We start from the raw sequence: 21433 nt of genomic DNA on the forward strand, positions 1-21433 counted from the left end.
TCTTAGAGGTTGGGGTTTGCTTATTTGTTCCAGGAACGTGAAACCAAGGACAAGACAGCCGTTACTGGAGAGAAATCCAAGCCAAAAGACCCGAAAAAGCCAGAAGGGAGTAACAGAAGTGACGTGGCTACTGCGAAAAATCAGAAGGACCAGAAAAACCAGAAAGCTGGCGCACATGAAGTTAAGGAGAGGTAGGGTGCACCCCAGCCAGCGTGCACCGGGAAGAAAAGGGCCAGCCGGCGCCCACCCTGCGCCATGCCCAGGCTGCCCTGCTTGTTGACTTTCTTCTGGGGAAGGGAACCGACCCAGAGGTTGGTGGGGGAGGGCTACCTGTTCCAATTGCTGGCTTGGTTTGAGGGCTCAGTCACATGGTCCCTGGGGTCATTACAGAACTCAGGAGAGGCTGTCACATTCAGAGTACCAGCCAGCCTCCTCCCTCCACGGCCCCAGCCCTTGGAGATGGGCAGAGATTGTCCCTGCCCTGTACCCACCTTCCCACCACTGTAAACGGCGAGACCAGAGGACCCCCACAGCAGGCAGTGTGTCCAAAGTTGTGGGCGCTCTTTCTTGCGTTTTTGCTGGGTGTGTGTCAATGCAGTCAAGAAACAAGGATCATGTATGTGTGTGCGTGTACGTTATGTGTGCGTGCGTGAGTGTACACAGATGGTAGGCAGAGCCAGGTCTAACTGTCGTTTCCTCTGTGGCTTTCCTGCAGCCCTCTGAGCCCCGGGGAAGGAATCACGGTGTACTTCCATGCAATCATTTCCAAAGATTTTAAATTCGACCCTGAGCAGCACAAGGTGTTTGTCAGGGGGGGAAGACTACTCGGGGAGCCCGAGTGGAAGCATAATGTTTGCGAGCTGCACTGCACCAAGTGAGTATGTCCAAGGGCGTGGCGTCATCCTTTGGGAACGCACTGAACGTCCCGTCTTTGAAACAGGTTGAACCGATCATTTTTGTCAAGCTGATGATAGATATCCTGAGACTTTAGGAAAATGCGTATTTCAAACAGCTCTTCCCTGTAATGTGCTTACTCATTTGTCACATTTCAGCATGGCTCGCTTTCTGTAGGTTCTGCCTGGGAACCGTGCCCCGTTCCAGAAGCATCTGCTTGGTCAGCATCGGTTTATAGATCTAGGTCTGCACTCCGTGCGATGTTTTGAGAAGAACAAACATTTCCGAGGGTTTTCGCTAACCAGCTGGTACCCTGTTTGTCCCCAGGGACTTAGGTCCCCATGGGTCCCTTGTGGAAGGCAGCGCCATCATTCGCAAGGAGCTCGTGGATAAGCCCGTCCCGTACAAGTATGTGGTCCAGCGTGGCAAGGACTCTGTGGAGTATGAGTTCATCTACAAACGTCAACATAAGGATCATGTCAACCGCTGTCTGCACGTCAGAGGCTCACTGCTGAGCTCAGGAGGTGAGCCACTGACAGGGCCCCGATCCAAGCTGCCACGTGCAGGTGCCAGGTTCCTGGTCTGCAGAGCAGAGGCCCCCTCCGTCTAAGTGGGTTCCCTCTGCCCTGCGGTGGCCCACCCCCACCCGGGCTCTGTGAACAATAAACCTGAGATTGGAAGCAAGTGTCTCGTCAGTTTTGCTTAGGAAACAAGGGACAGAATTTGTGATGGCGAGAAAGGACAGAAGCTAAGCAGCTGGCAAGGAAGGGAGCTGGGGCGTGGGGGGCAGCAGCTAGCGGCGAGCAGGTTGGGGGCAGAAGGGGACCTGACCCCCTTCCCAGGTTTCCAGATGGCGACTGGGAATGAAACACGGGCGAGTCCTGCAGGTGCCTGAGCCCTGCTCTACTGTGTCACCGCTGCCACTCTTCTGGTTTCTTTCCATCACGTTATTCTCCATTTTCTCTTTTTGTCCCTCGTGTTTATATCTGTTTTTTTTCTTTATCTTTATTTTTCTTTGCTCTGTTTTCCACTCACTGCATATAGTGTGTGTGGTGTGTGTATGTGCGTGTGTGTACATGCATGCGTGTGTGTGGTATGAGCGCACGTGTGTGCGTATCTGTGTGTGTGTGTGTGTGTGTGTGTGCATGCATGGGCCACTTGCCTGGTCTGCGTGGCCTAATGCCTGGTCTGTCCTAACCATTCCATGTGTCCCCAGAAAGAATGGATGGTCCGTTTTGGGGACTCCAAAGTTGCACGTATCCATCATGTAAAGCCTATTTAATATGAAAATCCTCTTTTAAGAAGATTGATCTGTCAGCTCCTGAGAGACGTGTTCCAGTCAGCTCCTGGGTCTGGGCACTAACTTGCGACCTGTCCTGTGGGCTGTCGGGTGTAGATGGCCTGCTGGCAGGGTGACTTTCAGAGCATCTTGGGAGATGGTGCCCCAGTCAGTTGTGTTGGATCAGGCGTTTTAAGCTGCAGGTGTCGAGTCCTGGTAGTGGATGGAAGGGCTGATGATGGGAAGGGCTTTGCTGGCCGTCCAGGCATCCGGAGGTCCCTGCGTGGGCCCAGGTGCAAAAGTGCCCCAGCTGCTGACCTCATTCCAGGTGATTTGGCAGGAGTGTCTGCAAAGGGCTGGAATTTCGTTGATTGAAAGAATGTTGGTGCTTTGCTCCATTTAGTGTGGTAGTGGTTCATCTATGTTAAATTCAATAAACGTAGGTGTTACGATCCCCAATAAGCAGAGTGAGAGGGAGCAGGACAGACAGATGACTCCTCCGTCCTTCCTCCTCCTAAGTCTGTCAGCACCTCTCGTTGGCGAAATGTGAGCCACAGCAGCGGGAGCTGCAGGAAGGGGTTTCCAGGCTCCAGCCTGGCGACTCCTGAGGCTGCCCAGATGCTTGCGGGACTGCGGACGGCTGGCGCTCCGCCCCTGGGGATGCTTTTTGCCTTGTGTTAGGTTTTGCCTGAGACCAGTTCTGCTATGTCTGCCTTGCTCCTGCCCAGTCCGTCTGCTTCCATCCCGACTGTGCTGTGGGCTCTCAGGCTCGTCTCTTGTGTCCACACCACTGCTTTGCTGGACTTCTGTTATCTGTTTTAGTTCATTTCTTTCATTAAATCTGAGCCTCTTTAACGGGTGAATTTCCGTCGGTCTGTCCCGGCCAGCAGCTCTCTCCTCACCTTTTGTCTGGCAGGACCAAGACATTTTTGCAAAAGTGAGAGACACCCACTGTGTCCCCCATGTGGGCCCTGTAGGCCACTCAGGGATGCACAGGGCAGGAGAAGCTTCCACAGGCGCTGGGGCCGGAGTTGACACCCAAATAAGAATTCCACATTATCACCGGGCAGGGATGGGCTGGGACATCCAGGAAAGACGACAGATGGAAAAGTTCCTACCCCAAGTGGCAGGAGGTGCGTGCGGAACCGCCTACTTTCTGCCTTTTTCTGCCTTTCAGGGCCGTTTGTACTATTCATGTTGCCTCTGGCCATTGTATGACCTCTTTGTCTTCTAATTATTTTATAGCGTGGGTTTTCTAGGTCTACACTCAAACCATCTGCAAAGTGCCAGCCCCAGACCAGGGGCTCTGTCTGCTGTGTCACCTATACTGTCCTTCACGGGGTGGGCATCAGGGCTCCTCGTGGGGAAGATAGTGGCACCAAGTAACTTCCAAAGAGGCCCCCAGTCACTAGCGAGCGATCCAGTTTCAGTGTAAAGTGTTTAACCTCCGGGCAGTCATTTTCTAAGTTCATGCACCAGGTTTACTGAGCCAAGTTTGAGAAAGACGCGTTGCAGGTGTTTTCAGGCCCGCTGCACCGTGTGCCCTCAGTCTCGCCCTGCTTCCTGTAGGGCGCCGTGATGCCCCCGGGCCAGCCCTCATGGCGCTTACCTGTGATGAGGGAGTCCGGCTGCAGTCCTCTGACCAACTGCACTTCTGCCATCCTTCTTTCTTCTCTACCCGGGCCTCGTTCACGTTTTTCCTGCCTGTCAATAGCAGCTTTCCAGGGCCGAGTGTCCAGGTTGGGTGGGTTTTGATGACCTTGAGCATCACACTGCTCTTCCTCTCACTCCTAGACTGGCACCAGTATGATGACATCATTTGTGTGAAGTCCTTTTCATACTTGCGGAAAGTGATGGATCATTTCGTGGATCAGACAAGGAGAGACGTGGTGAAAGGGAAGCAGATCGCTGCCCACGTCATGCTGGACAGCGTCTTCAGCATCCTGCGCACCTGGGATGCCATCAATTTGAAGAACTTTTTTGCCCAGTTCCGACAGTTTTATGCTGTCGTTCGCGAGCCCATGGTCTATGAAGGAGCGGAACACCCCTGGCACGAGCTGCAGTACACAGAGAAGGAGGTATCAGGTTTGGGGTGTCACCGGCTGCTCCTGTCTCTCCGTTATTACTGGGCAGTCAGCCTCACCCCACCTCCTAGAGGCCAGATGACCCCCTAGACTCAGGGGACAGGAGGGGAGGGCAGGTGGGGGCAGGTAGACCGGTTCCTTTTCTCCTGGCAGAGCCTCCTGGGATTTCTCTGTTCTCCCGTTTTCTTCTTCCTGCCACCACTGGCCCCACCTCCCCACTTGGCCCCGCCCCACCACTGGTCCCACCTCCCCACTTGGCCCCGCCCCACCACTGGTCCCACCTCCCCACTTGGCCCCGCCCCCACCACTGGTCCCACCTCCCCACTTGGCCCCCGCCCCCACCACTGGTCCCACCTCCCCACTTGGCCCCGCCCCACCACTGGTCCCACCACTGGTCCCAACCCCTCATCTGGCCCGTGGGCAGAATGGAAAGAAGGGGTGGAACGCTCCTTAATTACATCTCCACTTGCATGCACTGTGGTATGGCCTGGGCACTTTTGAGACAGACCTGGGGCCACTCTGAGATGACAGTTGAACCCTGCATCCAGGGCAGCGTCCTGAAAGCCCCACCACCATACCGGGGTCTCTGGACGGCATTGTTGGTGGCAGATCCCATAGGCCCAGGCAGCTAGGCCTGGGGTGGGGTGCTTGGAGTTTAGTGGGGTGACCCCCCCACAGAGCTTTCCTTGCCCCCTGGGGCTTGGCCTCTGCCCAGCTGACATGGGACTAAGGGCAGCTCTGATGGCTTCAGCTCCATGGACTTGTGTCTTCCTTCTCTCCTGGGTCAGGTGAAAAAAGACCTGTGGGATTATTTGAAAACTCAAATGGCACCATTTCTGGAAGGAAGTGAGAAACCTCTGCCTGAAGACTGCCCAGTGAAGAGTAAATTGAGAATGGGTCTAATTATCCTTCAGTTGGTGGAAAGCGTTGAGTTTTCCTTGTCAAACTCGGATGTGTCCTTGTTGTGCGACCTCCTGTGCTGCAATGCCAGCTCAGCAGACGAGTTTCACGGCGACGTCAGCCAGATCCTTGGAACATTTCAGAGGTATTGTGTGCGTGTGTGTGTGCGTGTGTGTGAAGATTTTATAGCTATTTCTAATGATTTTAAAAATAAGTGTGTGTCATGGATGAAACCATACAAGAAATAAAAACGACTCATAATGTTACCACCCACTATTTACCCCTCTGGCCTTTTCCCTGCATGTATATTCATTTTATTACCTATTCTGTTGAATGTACTACTTTTGAGAGACACTCTGTGGTATCACCGCTCACCCTCAGGGCGTGTTTTTGGCAGGATTATGTGATATGGTTGACAGTAGGCGCCCAACCCCGGGACTTTTGCAGAAGCGGTGTGGGGCTCTCCCCATGGTCTCTGCCACCACTGTGTTCAGTTCAGGAGACACAGGGTCACTGCGCCAGGCCAGGGAGCGCTTGTGCTGTCACAGCCGACCTGAAGGAGCTTAGGTTCACTGGGTAGGACACTGAGTGGAGCCCCTCTGCTGACCCCTCTGCTGACCCCAGGGTCTTCCTACAGCATTTCCTGCAGTTGTTGGAATTGAACTTGAGGATACTATTAGGTAGGCTGTCCTGAGCGTATCTTATTAGGACATCAGCCTCTTGGCTGTACAGGTTTATAGCACCAGCTAAACACTGTATGTTTTTACAGACAGGAGGAACAGTGGTAAATGCACAAAGTTTGTGTGTGTTTCAAAGTATGCAAGCTTTGATATTTTGTGACTGTAGGGGATGTGCCATATATTTTCATAGGCTCCCCCTATAAAAAACAATTAAAAAGTTGCTTTATATGTCGATTTGCTGTTGCCAGACGGCCTGGGTTCACACCCTGCTCTGGCTCCTTGTGCACATTACTCAGCCCTCCTGGTCTCAGTTTCCTCAGCTGTCAAGGAGGATGGAAATGCGACCATCGGGAGTCGGCTGTGGGGCTTCCGTGAGGGCCTACTCAGTGCCTGATGCTTTGGGGGGTTGCTGAGGATACCCTGTCTCTCACGGACCCCTTTTCTCCCTGATCTGATCACTCAGTGCTCAGCTACCCACAGGACTCCCATCGGTCCACCTGAGGAGCGGACATTTCCCTGGTGGGACATCAGACCCACAGGTGAGTGTGACACTGGCCATCGTGGCTCACTGTGGCTCTCTGTCCCCATCTAGCTGGCGAGCGTGCTTGGTAAACCTGTGCCGAAAAGGCATTGCTGAAAAGGTCGATCTCTGGGTGGGCATCCTGCCCGTGCTGCACCGCTGCATGGAGCTGTCCGCTTGCAGAAAGGACTCCAGGACCCAGCCTGAGGACACCTGGGCAGCCCTCGAAGGAATCTCTTTCTCGGAGTTTCGGGAGCAAAGACCAGAGAAGTAAGAGTCGGCTTGTGCTTCTGCATGCGTCTCGGTGTAACCACTGGGCATCTAGAAGCTCAGTGAACTTGGGCAGAATAGTCTTTCCTGCTGCTATGAACACAAGAACTGTCACATATTGTGGAATGACTTCTTTAAAAATTTTTAAGCATACAAGAATAATGGAAAAGGACAAAAATGGCCTGTTGCCACGCCAGAGACCGTCGGTCGTGTAGTTGACACAGGCGTGCGCATTTCCAGGGTTTTGTCCAAATGTGGGTATGTGGGCGCTTTCTGTGCTTAAGAAACAGCAGATGACAGATGATCTCTTCTGGGTTCCAGCCTGTTTTCTCCCTTCACAGTGTTTTGTCAGCAGTTAGACACCTGCATTGTCACCGTAACGGCTGCTTAATTGGTATAATTTAGTTTGAGCCAGTTACTGGGCACGTGGATTGTTTCTGCACTGCCGTTCTGTAAGCATGCTTTATTGCATACCCCGGTAATGTCCCTGCCCCGTTACTTCCTCACGATAAATTCCTGACAGTAGAGCTGTCAGGTCATGGCTTGGCACAGGTTAAGGTGGCCCAGCGTCGGCCTTACGGCACAAAGCTTTCGTAGAGAAGATGCAGGACGCACAATCCACAAAAGAAAAGTGGTAAATCAACTTTAAAGTACAACAATCAAAATCAACGAAAACATAAGTACGAATTAAATACCAAAGAGATGGATACTCCTGCTCAGTTCCGAACACGGCCCCCCCCACCCCATTTACGTCATCTTTTGTCAAAGAAGCTGTTCCAAGTCTCGTCACTCCTGCCTCAACCCAGTGGGATCTAGCATAGGTTTTTAGGGATTAAAACAGAGAGCTAAATTAAGTTCTTGCTTCTTCACTGTTACCGGAACCTTTTGAAATTAAAGCCAAATGAGGATTATTTAGATAATTACATACACTTTATAAGTTATTCAGTGGTGCTCAGACTATCTAGGAGAAATTTTTCTGTTAACGATGGTTAGACACTAGCCTTGGTCCCTAAGAGCCTGCCTTTCAGGCAGAAGCGGCCGTTAGCATGTCCTGAATCTTGAGCCACATGGTCTCCGTCGCCTCTGTCCCTTCTGTAGCACCCTGCTTTATTTATTTTGCAGTGGTCGTCTTTTGGTGCCTCTAGTAGAATGTTACCGATTGTGCATAATTTAAAGACCTTCACTGGACTCACTTGCACTGTTTGACCCAGCGCACTCACTTGTCATCTCACGGCTGCCCTTTTTATGTCCCACTGTCCCTTACGCAGTAAACCATTGCTTCCGCTTATGGGAAGGAAGAAGCATTTGCTGGACGTGGACGAGCACCTGTTCTGCTCCTGGTTCAGCCTCCTCCCTCTGAGAGACCTGGTCCATTATATGGAAGACTTCTGCGACTACTTAAGTCGCTTTCCCACTCGTGTCCTGGACTGTCTCAGAGGGACTTTCTACCGGCTTCAGGGACTTAAGGAGATCTCCTACAGAAATCTGGAGGTTTGTCGTCTGGAATAGGCTCTTGAGTTCTTGCTTAGCAAAATCACATCAGAAACTAAGCGTTCAGAGCCTGCAGTTCTTTTCTGAAGACCCGACAGGGTGAATGCACTTGGAAATGAGAATTGGGGCCGGGGGTCCCTGTGTCTTAGGCCTAAAGGGTTGATTTACTTGAGTTTACTCTGTTTCAGGAACACTGTAGCCTTTTGTTACCTCATGATTGGGCGAGATAGGACGGGGACATTATCTAGGGGGTGGCACATGTCATCGTTACTGTCTTTCCCCTTTCGGGGGTGGAGAAAATGCTATAATTTTCAATCCCAAATTTTATTTGTGAAAGATGCAAGTTTCATCCTTAAGCACCTTACACCTTGTTTGTAGAAAACAAGGGATTAATTGTCCGGCCTTATTTATAAATGTTGAATTTTTTTTCAGGTCTGTTGTAGCAGGCAGTGGTGATGTGGTTAAATCTTCTTTCCTGTTTTTCTTTTCTGAACCCACCTAGGATGTTGACAAGACTTTAAAAATGCTCTTGCACCTTATGGATATTTACCAGGACAAGTAAGTAGAAAAGCAAAACGTAGTCTGTCTCTGGCTCACGGTTACCCCCTGAGTGGCAGTGTCCCGTACTTGCTTCCATAATCGGAAGGTCCTAAAGCGGTTTATATATCATACATCCTGCTGTTTTCTTCAGGTTATTTATTAATGGAATCATCCTAATTTTTACGCAAACATAATTCATGTAAACTCATCAGATTTCGGTTTTATTTCCATGTGGTCTTTTCTCCTGTGCCTTTTCCCATGTGGCGCTACCTGGTCATGACCACGCTGCACATTCATGCCTGCATCCGGCATCACTTCCACATTTAGTCCCTCTGTGTTGTTGGCAAGTCAGCCCAGCTGAAAATGAAAAATCAAAGTGGTTCAACGTAATTATCCGAAATCACTTGCTCCTGCCAATTTATGTGCCCTCTGACACCCGAGGGGACAGTACACACAATACAGAGCAACAGAAATATCCACGTGGTGGGGGAGATAAGGCGATTGCTGAGATTCCTGCAGCACCTCCAGTCCCCTCAATTCTTAGGGTGTTTAGGACAGAGGTGGGGTGTCGAGCACGTGTAACTTCAGGATGTTTCCAGCATCATCCCAGCAACACCTTTCTCCTCCTTTCTCTCTCAGCCTTCTGAGCCCCTCTCTGATCAATCCTCTCCCCTCTGGCAACACGTCCGCAAACAGGAAACCTGGTCCACACGGGGCTGGAAGCGACGCAGGGCACAGTACACATTCTAGTGTTTCTTCCTTTCTCCTTCCCTCCCTGTATCTTTCGGACTTTTTTGCAAATTTATGCAGGATTTTAATGTTTAGTACTATACATCCCTAGCTTTTTTCGTTTTCCTTTTTGTTTTTTTAATGCTCTCAGAACTTTAGTAGGTGGAGTTTGGGCAAAAGACAAAACCCCTGAACCTGCCTCCCACGTGGGTCAGGACGGCGAGAACAGGGGCCGTGGCACAGCCTCGTGCTCCCATTGGGCACGTCTTTGATATTTTTAAAGGGGGAGCCGGACATCTCTGAGCACAAAGCCAGATCCCTAGCTTTGTATCCAAATAAGGGAATACCCTGGGCTAGTTGAATTTGGTTCTGTGACTACAGTTCAGACCATGGAGGCAACCAAAAGGGCTCTGTTTCCTTTTTATCTGGGTCACAAGTTCAGGCTGGATTGAAATTTTCCTGATGTTAACCTAGATGGGACCAAGCCAGTGCCTCCCCTGTAGGAATTTTTAAGGGAAGGAACTCGTCATGGATGCTGGGTACTGTTTTCTCATTTCTCCCAAATCACTTCAATGGTTTCTCTTAACTCTTTGCGGGGTAGGATCCTCCAGGAGCCCTTGGTACAGTCCTACTTAACTGTGTGCCTGCAGCTTCACACAACCGTCTGCACACTCACAAAAGACCACAGGTTTTATGAGATGCCTGCCTTGTCTGCTGAGATTGTTTGCACCATTATCATACTTATATCCCCAGTGGTAAGTGATAACGTCATGACCAAGACAGGTATGGGATTTCAAGCAGCCTCAATTTAAAAGGAGACCGGCTCATTCTGGGATTGCTGGAATGACGCCCAGCGGCTGGTTCCGTCATTAAATATTGTCACATGCCTGGTCGGTGCTGGTTCTGTCCCGGGCAGCAAGGATATTTTGGTGAATCTGTGTGCACTCTTGTCCTCCTGGGTCTTATACTGGAGGGAGGGCGGAAGGAAGGAGTTGAAGCATAGAATGTCAGATGACTGGGAAATTAAAGAGCAGTGCAGGTGGCCAGGACAGCAGGCCAGCCACCCCACCTCATACCTGTCCCCGTGTGCTCTTTCCCACTTGAGATTTTCCCTGTATGCCTTGACTTCAACACACTGGCGAAGGCCATGCACCCCAAGTGCCTCCCTACCCCAGGTGGTGCTCTGTGCCACCCCCCAGTTCAAGCCACAGGGAAATCCCGGTGCTCTGCCTCCTCCCCCCAGAGGTGACCTCGCTTCTGACCTTTGCCCCCATGGATCAGTTTGCCCTTGTTGAACCTTCTGCTTCTCGTGTCTGACCTTCTTCACTCTGTTATGTCTCTGAGATGCATCCGTGGCGTTGCATGTGTCACATTCATGCTTTTTCATCGTGTGTGGTCTTCACCCACTTGAGTTTACAAACTGCAATGTGAAGGTGATAGAAGGTTTTATATTTGGACTGTTTACTTGTTAACCGTCTTACAAGTCAGAACCGTGACATTAGTGCTGTAAAGTAATTATGTATATGTCTTAACTTTATTCCCTTTAGTTTTGTTATCTTTTAAATACCATGGGCACATTTTAATGTACTGTTATTGGTAAGATGGTTGCTTTCTCCTGAAGCAGCTACTGTTTGAACTATCCCAGGCAGCTGCCAACGGGCAGATAAACTGTGTTGAAGAAATCTGCCAGTTCTTGAGGGTAAAGCTTCCTGCAGAAACAACTTTCTCAAGTGCTGTTTGGCATCTCAGGTTGTGTAACCCACAGGATGGTCAAAACCTCTACCTGTGTCAGAACAAAAAGCTTTGCAAAATTCACCTTCAAGCAAACAAACGTACGTGATGAGCTTTTTAAAAGCCTGTAGTTAGGTGCTGATATAAAGGGTTAATAGGACCATTATGACAGCAGATGGGGAAAACAAGGAGAGATGGTCAAGGTTCTAGCATCCATTTTCAGGCTCGGGGCTGAAAAAGAGAAGGGCCCTGGCAGCAAGAACTCGTACAGGGGCCATCTGGTGAACACATAATTGCAGCGCAGTGAATTAATGGGAAGGTAGAGGTCCCTGCGGTGCTCTGGGGACAGAGGGAAGGGCCTGGGAGAGGGGCTGTGTTGCCCCCGAGAGAGCAGCCCCTGTAGAATCAGGCCAGAGAATGAAGCCCGCCTTCTGGAGGGCCTGTGTGTGGTGGAGTGTGGCTGGAAGTGAAAACCGAGGTCTAAGCAAGGCCCGATCTCAGAGGGCATGCACACCATGCTGAAGCTTCTGGCTTGTTCTAGAAGGTACTGTGCTCTTCTGCTATTTGGGGACTTTAAGCACAGCCAGCATGTCCGGTTTTCAGCTGAAAACTGTCTCTGCCTCTTGCTGGCCACGTGCTCCTATGTGCTGTACACCTGTCCCCTGTGCCTCAGCCTACCCCTTCAACCTGCCCACCTCGTTCACCTGTCAGGGCATGAGCCCCTCGTGACCCACACAGGGTCCAGTCTCCTTTATGTGCTTTGAAAACACCTGTGCATTTCCGTCTTGGCACTTGCCATGGTGAACGGTCATGTTTGTCCATCTGTCTGCAGACTGTTGGTCTCTCCACTCAGTAGTCAGCTCCTATGGCAGGAACGACCTCCGCTTTGTCACCTGTCACTTTGCCCTGAGGTGAAGGGCACATGCTAGTTCTCAGGGAGCATCTCTGGAGGGAGGGAGTGGCACCAGCAGATCCAGTTTTGTGGGTTCTGACACCTACATAGTTTGTGGGGTTCTCTCCAAGGAAAAGAACACGCACTAGTACAGAGCCTCCCGGGCCTTGGAATAGGCCTCTGTATGAGTGGGGCTGGGCCATAGCTGCTTGTGCCATCCAGTAAACGGGGAAAGGAGGGGGCATCTCTCCAGGCCTTGACCCCAGGGGAAAAGGAATTTGGGGCAGAGGGAGGGAAGGGAGAAAGCTCACCTCTTGGCCAACAGTCCCTAAGGCTCAAGGCTTTGCACTCACACTAGTTGGGGATTCTCCGAGCTGCTAGAAGCTCTGTGCTTTGGGGGTGCATTACCCCTCCCGGCCCAGTCTGGAGAAAGCATGAAGGCATTTTCACGGGTCAGAGTCCGTGGATGGCTGTTGCTGGTACTGCAGGACCCCCCGTGCTGTCATCGCACGGGGGCAGCTAGTATAGGGCACTAATGCCAGTCTTTCTCTCCACTTTCTCCGTTTCTCCCACTTGGAGTGAACCTGAAAGTTTTGGGTAAATAATGCTGCTGGCAAGGCCAGTGCATTTGAACATATACGTGTAAGATTAAACGTGGCAACTTACAGAGCGTCCGCCCTGAATGGGGAGAAGCGAGTCTAGTCCACACCTTCGAGTGCTCAGTGCCAGGCCGCTTAACTCTCCCCCTCTCTCCCTCTCCCTGGCCCTCTCCCGCCCGCTCTCTTCCTCTCCCCTTCCCTCCTTCCCATCTTCCCTTCTTCCTGTTGGTGACAGGATTCAGCAAAAGAACAGGGAAATGAAACTAGGAGGAAGAATTCAGTGGGGACCATATTCCAGCAGACTCTCAACAACACGAGAAATTGGCTTCAGGGAGTTTTTAAGAGAAGCATTTTCCACAGTACACCTGCCTCCCATGTAAAGTTCACGTACAGCCAGGAGATGCAGGTAAGCCAGCCAAAGGAGCAACGCCACAGCTGGGACCACAGCTGGGTCTCGGGCCTCGTCCATAGAATGGGGTTGTGCAGCCCCTGGGTGCCAGGCGGGTGGCTGGCCTGGTGGGGAGGTGCCCTGGGGCGGTGGCCGGTAGGGGTGGTACTGAGCTTGTGGATCGGGTTTATGATGTTGGAAGTGGAAGAAAAAGATGGAAGCAAGAACTGCGTGAAAGGGACAGTGGACAGAATGGTGCCTGAATGTGAGGAACAGAGAAGTCAGCCTCAGAGAGGTGGGAGGAGGGGAGCGTTCCAGGAGGGGGCCATCGAGGGGGGCGAGCAGGAAGCAGGAGTCGGCTTGTAGGTGGCCCTCAGGATCAGTGGCCTGGAGATGAGCTGACAGGACTCCGACGTGGCTGGGGGGCTGGACGGGATCTGCTGAAGGCGGGGAGCTTTGGCAGCTCCTGCATGTTTTTAGTGCCTTTCTGTTTTCTTCCTGCGTGCCACACGCTCCCGGGGTGTTGGGGAGATCATTCATCACCAAGAATGATCTTTACCCTTGTCGTGAGATCTTTGCAGGTCTTGTCCATGTGGAACGTGACACCTCTGACTCCATGGACTGGGTTGGTTCTGCAGGGTCACCTACACATCCCTCTTCTATAAAGCGAAGTGGGTTTCGCTTCTTGTCCACTCGGGGACTCGAGGGGTGGTGGCCTCTGAGAAAAGCACCCGACAGGAGACGAAGGCTGTGGTCGTTGGAGGCCACGTCGTTCTCCCGGCCGGCTGCTACCACCCCCGTAACGGGTATGAGGTCAGTGGGTCCTGCAGGAGCTGGTCCAGCACACACTCACGTCACAGGCCAACCCGTGGTTTTTCCTTCCTGCATCCACCTGGGCGTTGTCACCCTTATGTGTGGTTCAGAACTAGTTTCCAGACTTCTGTCGCCTCAGAACTCGACCCAGGCCTCTGTGTCAGTGTATACTTTCCATCAAGATACAAAGTTGCTGCAAATATAGATTCTTTACATAGAATAGACTAGACTAGAACATATGCCCAAAAGAAAGAAAGTTGCAAACTTCAACCTGTGCGTTTTAAAGGATCAGAAAGCCTTCTCTAATTTGCTGTGTCAGGCTTTAGACTAACAGACGGAAATGCCACCAAAACAGAATTGAATTATTAAATAGTATTTCAAGATTCCAAATGGTGTCTATACCTCAGCATTATATGAGGGTGAGGGACCGCTGTGGGTCCACTGGGAGGGAATGGCCCTAAGTTAAATGCAATGATAATGGGAAAATAACAATAATCATTTGAATGTCGTTGAATGTCCCCTCTGAGGTGGGTGCTGCTGTTGTCCTCGTGTCACAAAGGAAGTAACCGAGGTTTGGGGAGATGACAAGAGAGCGGAGGAGGTGGAGCCCAGTTCAGGCAGACCAGGCTCTCCACCAGCGTTCCATTTAGCCCCAAAGCAAAGTGGCCGAGCCTGCCTGAGGGCCTGAGGACCCAGAGCTCCAAAACACAGTTCTAGAACTTGCGGCAAGCCACCTGCCCGCAGGGCCCCCCGCCCTCATTTAGCCAGGTTTTAACAGGCTGTTGCCTCCCAGGATCACTTCAATGGAATAATCACAGAACAGGGACTGTGTGTGCACAGAGACAGGTGACCTCGTTTGTCACCTGTCCCCACCGAGGGGGAAAGATGGTTCCTCCAAGTACAGGGAGCACAGCACGCACCTCAGAAGGAAGGAATTGCACACAAATCTTGAATTGACGAGAAGCGTGCCTGGTGATCACGTGGGTGGCGGTCCCGCTGTAGAGAAGGCGGAACGGACCAGGGGAGGGAAGAGAACTCTGGATTGGAAAGGGCTGAGTCCCAAAGCAGCCACAGCAGTTCCCAGCTCCTTCCTCTGAAAGGGCCTAGAAATAATGACCCCCAGGTCCGGGAGCACATCGAGAGCCCCCATCGTGGCTTCTAAATTCCATTCCCATTGAAAGAAACCTGTGCTTCTGGAAGAACGGCTGGTTCCAGAGGTGCGGCGGGGGTAGTGCAAGGCCAGCCTGAAACGTCTTGTAGTGCCAGAACATAAAGGCAGAGCTCGAGGACGCATGGTGACGTGTCACAAGAAAACTGGACTGGAGATAGCATGCTGTCTGGGTTAGCTCCTGGGACAGCGAAAGGACGTTCGTGGAAAACGGGGGAGATCTGAATGACGTCTGCCATTCAATTCATGCTTATCTGTCATGCTGACTTCTTAGCTTTGACAGCTGTGTCATGGCCTTGTAAGGTGTTAGCATTAGGGGGAAATGGCGTGACAGTATACGGGAACTCTCAACACTGCCTTTGGTCTATTTCTGTAAATCAAAAACTTTCCCTCATTTTTAAAAAAGGGAAACAGAAGCCAGCCTGAAGGGGCTCCCATCAGCCGAACCCAGGACAAATGAGTGTCAGCATGAGTGACACCAGGAGTGGATTATAACTCATTGATACTTTAGATATATGTTTCCGGGAAAAGGGGGGAGGAGAAAGGGAAGCACTTTTTAAACTTTGTAGAAGAACGCTGACTTATACTGGTGGAAGAAACAATTGCAATAGAAAAGCATCTCTAACAGCCGTAATAACTGACTCAGTCACGATCCACACGTGAATGCTGAAATCAGAAGTGACGTGTTAGGGAATGGGATACGCAGAGTTCCCGGCACAGATTACATTTCAATGCAAAGCCGAAAAGAGCGTTCTGCAAAGGAGAAGCCGAAGTCCGGCCGAGGACGTCTTAGCCGAGGGCAGGCCTGACCCTCAGCTGGGACCAGGGTCTCCCGGGCCTCTGGGTGGCAGCCTCTCAGGGCAGCTTCCTCCCTGAGGTGTTAGGTGAGTCACCGGACCCTGCCTGACCTACAGAAAGTGTGTTTTCGCTGTGGCCCCACCCACTGAAATTTAATCTGAATCTACTCATGGGGATCGGGAGACATGTCAACTCGAGAGATGGTCTTCAGAACAGCCAGCCTGCACTTTTCAAAATTGTCAGCGTCAAGGAAGGAAGGGAGGGAGGGAGGAAGGAGAGAGGCCGGAGGACGCTTCTAGAGAAGAGTCGTGATGGCTGAATGCAGTGTGTGTCTCTAGCTTGGCTCTGGGACTCAGTCAGACATTAATGAACACCTGGAGGAATTGGACAGGGACCCCTAGAGAGCATTGTCACACCCACATGAACTGTCATGAGTGTGACACGTGCGCTATGATCGTGTAGGAGTTGCCTGCCCAAGTATTTTGGGGCCAAGTGGCCTGGTACCTGCAGCTCGCGTTCCAGTGGTTCGGCAAAGGGAACGCATGTAGGCAGAGTGAAGAGGGAGAGCAAAAGCAGCCTTGTTGACGGTAACACCTGGGAATCCAGTTGTGGGTGTATGGCTGTCACGTCATTCTTGCAAGTTCGGCACTTTTCAAAAGAAAACACTAGAGGGAAATTCTTTCAGAATAAAACCCGTCTACATCGCAGGAGGACCGTGGTGGTACCCGGTCCATCAGAACCCTTCGTTTTCTGCAGCTAAGAAGGGCTGCCCTGACTCACCAGTGACAAAGGTGGGATCACAACCAGGTGTCATTGCAGTCCAGCTCTTTGTACCCGTAACAGTCTTTCTGTTTTCATAGAATCACATTGTGGCACTTAGTTGTCATGGAGGCTGTCACTCACATGTGGGTTTTGCAGATCTGGAAGCGGCTGGTGGAAATCAACTTCCCCATGGAGCTTGGCTGGAAGGAGCCTCTGCTGGTGGACCTGGAAGGAAGGCTGAAACAGGTACCAAAGGCCGGAATGTTTCTTACAGGGGACAAAAGCACGTGGATAAAACCATATCGTTAGTAACAACCAATAGATGAGAAGGGTGCGTTTGAATGGGTAACCCTACTGTGTGCTGGGCGTGGGATAGATATGACTGTATTTCTGCTTCTGATCCAGCCTTCATTGTTTGAGCCCACATGATATTCCAGAGAAGCATAAGGGGACAGGGTCTTGGAAATTGTCACCACGGGGACGCTCGGCTCTTGCCGGGGAAAGCCTGCCTACATGCAGTAGGTCCAAGTGGCCTGTTGGTCACAGGAGCCTTATTAAACCCGTAACAAGTGGGGAAAACACAAAAGCACTCTTCATTTTATACTAAGGGAAATTGTGACCCTAGGAAAATTCGGGTTTATTTTTCTACATGACATGGGAATTTTATATACACTTGTCAAATGGATCTTTGTAGGAAAACAGAAGCAAGGAAAAATCCCTTAGTTTTCAAAATTTAACAAGCTGCTGTGCCAGGTGCGTATTCCGCAAAGTGGGACTAGAGACTCTTTGAATTGTCTTGTCGGTCTAATGTTGGGGGACGGTGAAGAGATGCTTAGTGTTGGAATGGGAAGAAGGTTAAAATAACAGGGAAATGATAAAAACGTCTAGGGTGTTTTCATTCCATAGAGTCCAAGCACAGCGTCCCAAAACTCTTGAACAACCCCCCTGTCTTGCGTTTTTGCAGGAGACAGCCCTCTCCCAGATCTCTGCCTTCTGTAACATTAACTGGGAAGACGGCTCAAACGACAGCGTATCCAGGTGCTTTGAGAACTGTGCCATTGAAGCTGTCAGCTCAGCTTGCAAGGTGGGCAGCCTCTTCCACCTGGGAAATGCTTTCAGGTTAGCAGCCGCCTTCTGCCATTGTCAGCGAAAGGCTACCAGACGCCCACTGGTTCTGAGATGGGGCTCCAACTCCAGGAATGGGCACTGGTGTCCCCCTGCTGGCCTGCAGGAGTGGCTCAGGAATTTGGTACCCTCAGCAATGCAGCTTCCTGCTGCTACACGGCTGCCATGGGCTACACACCACAGCCACTCACACGGGGCCTGAGTCAGTGTTCTCCCAGGCTGCTGCTCAATGTCCCTGTCATTATCATTGCGGCTGGCTTGTTCTATTGCCTGCTAATGGTCCCTACCAGGTATGCAATAACAGGCAGCAGAGGCTGATGACACATTGATGGAAGAAAAGCATCTGAAGTTGGAAAGGTTCTGTCAATTCACTTAAGGATTTTTCCTGCAAAGTGGGAAGACATTCTGCCCCATACGGCCTCTTCTGAACAGCCTCCTCTGCGTGTGTGTGTGTGTGTGTGTGTGAGTTCTCTAGGGTTTTCTGTACATGAAGTCATGTCATCTGTGGATAGAGACAGTTTTACTACTTCCTTTCCAATCGGGGTGCTTTTCATTTCTTTTCTTGCCCTGAGTAGAACCTCCAGATAACATTGAATTGAAGTGGAGAGAGGGGACATCCCTGTCCTGTTCTCGATCTTTGGGGGAGAGACTTCAGTCTTTCACCATTGAGTGTGATAGTAGCTGTGGGCTTTTCATAGATGCCCTTTATCAGGTGGGGAAGTTCCCTTCTATTTTTGGTCTGAGAGGGTTGTTTTTCTTTTAATCAGGAAACGGTGTTGGATTTTGTCAAATGCTTTTTCTGTGTCTACTGAGATGATGGTATGCTTTTTCCCCCCTATTGCTATGATGTGTTACATTAACTGATTTTTATGTTAAACCAATCTTTCATTCCTGGCATAAATCCCGCTTGGTCCTGGTTTATAATCTTTTTTATATGTTGCTGGGTAAGGCTTTGTTTTATCCTTTTAAATATCAGAAAGTATCTATTTTAAACTCACCCTGCCTCTCTCTATATGTATTTTTTACTAATCACTGAACCTTTTTGTAAAAAGGTTTGAATCTAAAGCAGGAAAAACATCTTGTTTCTTGGTGGGGAAGCATGAAGTTAAAGTGTATATGTGCTGCTTGTAGGCAGCCTAGGAAAGAGTTACAGTTTAGGAATACAAAGTATTATACATCATCTATTAGTGGTTTACTCATTGTGTTCAGTGTTTCTCGTGATATGAAAGTCCAGGAAAAATGTAGAAACTGGCACAGAGCCAGAAGGAAGGGGCCTGACCTGTGGGCTGTGTCTGTGTGAGTGTGAGCATGTGCCCTCAGCTCTGGTCCTTGTCACACAAGGAGACAGTTCCCAGGGAAACAAAATGCACTAAGGAAAGTTAAGTATTTTACTTGTTTGCTTTTTCTGAAGCTTTGTGAAAGTAGTCACAGAAGATTTCTGGAACACTGTTGGGTAATTTACTTCTGTTATTTAAAAACAAACAATCATCATCATCATCATCGTTTTCCTCTCTTTTCCTACATTTTCCTCATTTCCGTGTAGTCTCAGATCAGTATCCTCAAGGGGCTGTCGTACAGCGACCTGCGGCGCTTCGGCAAGCTGGTCTCGGCTGTGATCACCAAGTCCTGGCCCATGCACAGGGGCCGACCTGTGGACGACCTGGGTGACGTGCTGAAGCACCTGCTCACATGGCCAGACAGCAAGCACCTGTTCCAATTGTACGGTATGTTTGTGGGTGTGTCCTAACTGTGCTGGGGGCAGGATATTTGACCTCATGCTCAGTTGGGATGGGCTGATGTCTGACCAAGGACATAGAGTGGCTGGAGGGACCTTGCAAGGCTCAGGGTATCTTGAATGTAAATGAGAACAAACGCTGAAAGCCTCCGTCCCTTGACTACCTGCTGTGCACCAGCTGCTGTGCAGATGTGGTGCCCCAGGAGCTGTCCAGAAGGTCCCCATGTTTCCGAGGAGGAAACTGACGTGGAGGGTGGGGTGGGATTTACCCACCGTCTCCAGGATACGAAGTATTCAGAGGTGAGCTCCAAACCCATGGCATCCCCACTCGGATTCTGAGACTGGGGTACATGTCCACCCGGTCCAGTGCTGTTGACCCCAACACAACACTGAGCTCTGTCCGATTCTCGCACCAACCGCCCGTGCGCCACATGTTTTGTGATCAAAGATGGGAGATACTTGTTGCTCTCAAAAGCGTGATGTTCAAGTTTGTGTGTAAGTTATTAGATTCAGACTTAGTGGAAAAGCACTGGATTTGGATCTAAAAATCCCAGGGCAGTTGATCCTGAGCCTTAGTTTCATCCAATGACTAGAAGAGCCAAAAAGAAAAGCCAAGCCGCATACGTGTCACGGTTGTTGGAGGGAGAAGGTCAGAACACTGATGCGGGACTTTTCTGTACGTTTAGAGAGAGACTCCCTTGAAAAAGATGATCATATTTGTGTTTGTTTTTTTTTAAATTAATAGACCTTATTTTTTAGAGCAGTTTTAGTTTATAGAGAAATTGAGTAGAAAGTACAGAGTTCCCATATTTAGTTCCCAGCACACACAGTTTCCCGTTACTGTCTTGCTTTGGTGCATTTATGACAACTGGTGAACCAGCATTATCAGTGACTGGAGGCCAGAGTTTCCGTGAGGGTTCACTCGTGGTGTTGTGTGTCCTGTGAGTTTGGACAATGTGTAAAGACGGGTGTTGCGGTGACAGTATTGTACGTCCCCAGCAATTTCACGGCCCTGATAATAGCATGCTCCACACATTCAGCCTCCCCTTCGCCCTCCCCTGTAGTTTTGCTTTTTCTAGATCATATATTTGGAATCATTACAGTATGTAGCCTTGTTAGATTGACGTCTCTCACTTAGTAATATGAATTTAAATTTCTTTTCAATAGCTGATGTCTTTTTTTTTTTGGTCACCGAATAATATTCCACTGGATGGACCACAGTTTGTGTATCCATTCACCTACTGAAGGGCCCCTTGGATGCTTCCAAGATTTGGGTGATTATGAATAAAGCTGCTGTATTTATTATTCATGGCACCAGATAATTTTGGTCTTCTCATAATACCACACAATCCTAATGTTACTTGGAGAGAAATCTTCTGCTGGTTAAACTAAGTACATTGGAAAATTCTGCCCTCTAAGTTGATCCTAAAATTCACATTCAAAATTTTGCTAGTAGCTGGAAAGTGCTGAGGATAAAATCACGACGTGGATGTGTCTGTCTCCACGTGCTCTGAAAGCGTCCCAGTAAGGTCACCTGCGTCTCTTGCTGTGGGAACGCGTCCCTGGCACAATTTACTCTTTTGCTGCAGGGATCTCACGATGGGGGCAGTGTAAAGGGCACTGTGTGTAGTGAAGAATACTGAAGGGGGCACAGGTTTTGTACACCTGGGAAACGTGGACGCTGAGGGCGGCCATTCACGGGACCGCTTCTCACGATGGAGGGTGTTGACCAGCAAAAAAATACCTCTCCAGAAAATCCACCAAAAGAACGGTTTATTTGGGAAAAGAAAAAAGAAACAAAGCTACCAAGGAGTGTGTATCTGTACACTCGCTGGCACGGTCTCCCCCAACCAGCCGCCCAAGTGGAAAAAGGACCCGAGACCAACATGGCTCCTTCCTTTATTTGCATCCCTCCCCGGGAAGTTACCACAGAGTTCAACAGGAAGTCAAGACGAGCATTAACAAGGAGCCCAGCTCCATCCCCACGGTCCTCCCAGCTCTATGGTTAAGCATCTTAAGATGCCAGTTCACTTTT

The 21433-nt window shown here is 50.2% G+C and overlaps 1 protein-coding gene across 5 annotated transcripts in view; it reads left to right on the forward strand.

Annotated features, from left to right (window-relative positions):
* RNF213 (ring finger protein 213) overlaps positions 1-21433 on the forward strand; it is a 99105-nt gene that overhangs the window by 21539 nt on the left and 56133 nt on the right. For all 5 annotated transcript variants that reach the window (XM_019735541.2, XM_019735542.2, XM_074319384.1 and 2 more), the window contains 13 exons: positions 34-191; positions 716-874; positions 1222-1418; positions 3968-4251; positions 5046-5302; positions 6430-6627; positions 7896-8118; positions 8621-8676; positions 9989-10142; positions 12845-13015; positions 16695-16784; positions 17503-17622; positions 19207-19387. In XM_019735541.2, the coding sequence (XP_019591100.2) occupies positions 34-191; positions 716-874; positions 1222-1418; positions 3968-4251; positions 5046-5302; positions 6430-6627; positions 7896-8118; positions 8621-8676; positions 9989-10142; positions 12845-13015; positions 16695-16784; positions 17503-17622; positions 19207-19387 (2248 nt within the window). The remainder of the gene's footprint in view (positions 1-33; positions 192-715; positions 875-1221; positions 1419-3967; positions 4252-5045; positions 5303-6429; positions 6628-7895; positions 8119-8620; positions 8677-9988; positions 10143-12844; positions 13016-16694; positions 16785-17502; positions 17623-19206; positions 19388-21433) is intronic.

Source organism: Rhinolophus sinicus, linkage group LG15 (assembly GCF_036562045.2).
Source record: "Rhinolophus sinicus isolate RSC01 linkage group LG15, ASM3656204v1, whole genome shotgun sequence".
Taxonomy (NCBI): Eukaryota; Metazoa; Chordata; class Mammalia; order Chiroptera; family Rhinolophidae; genus Rhinolophus; species Rhinolophus sinicus.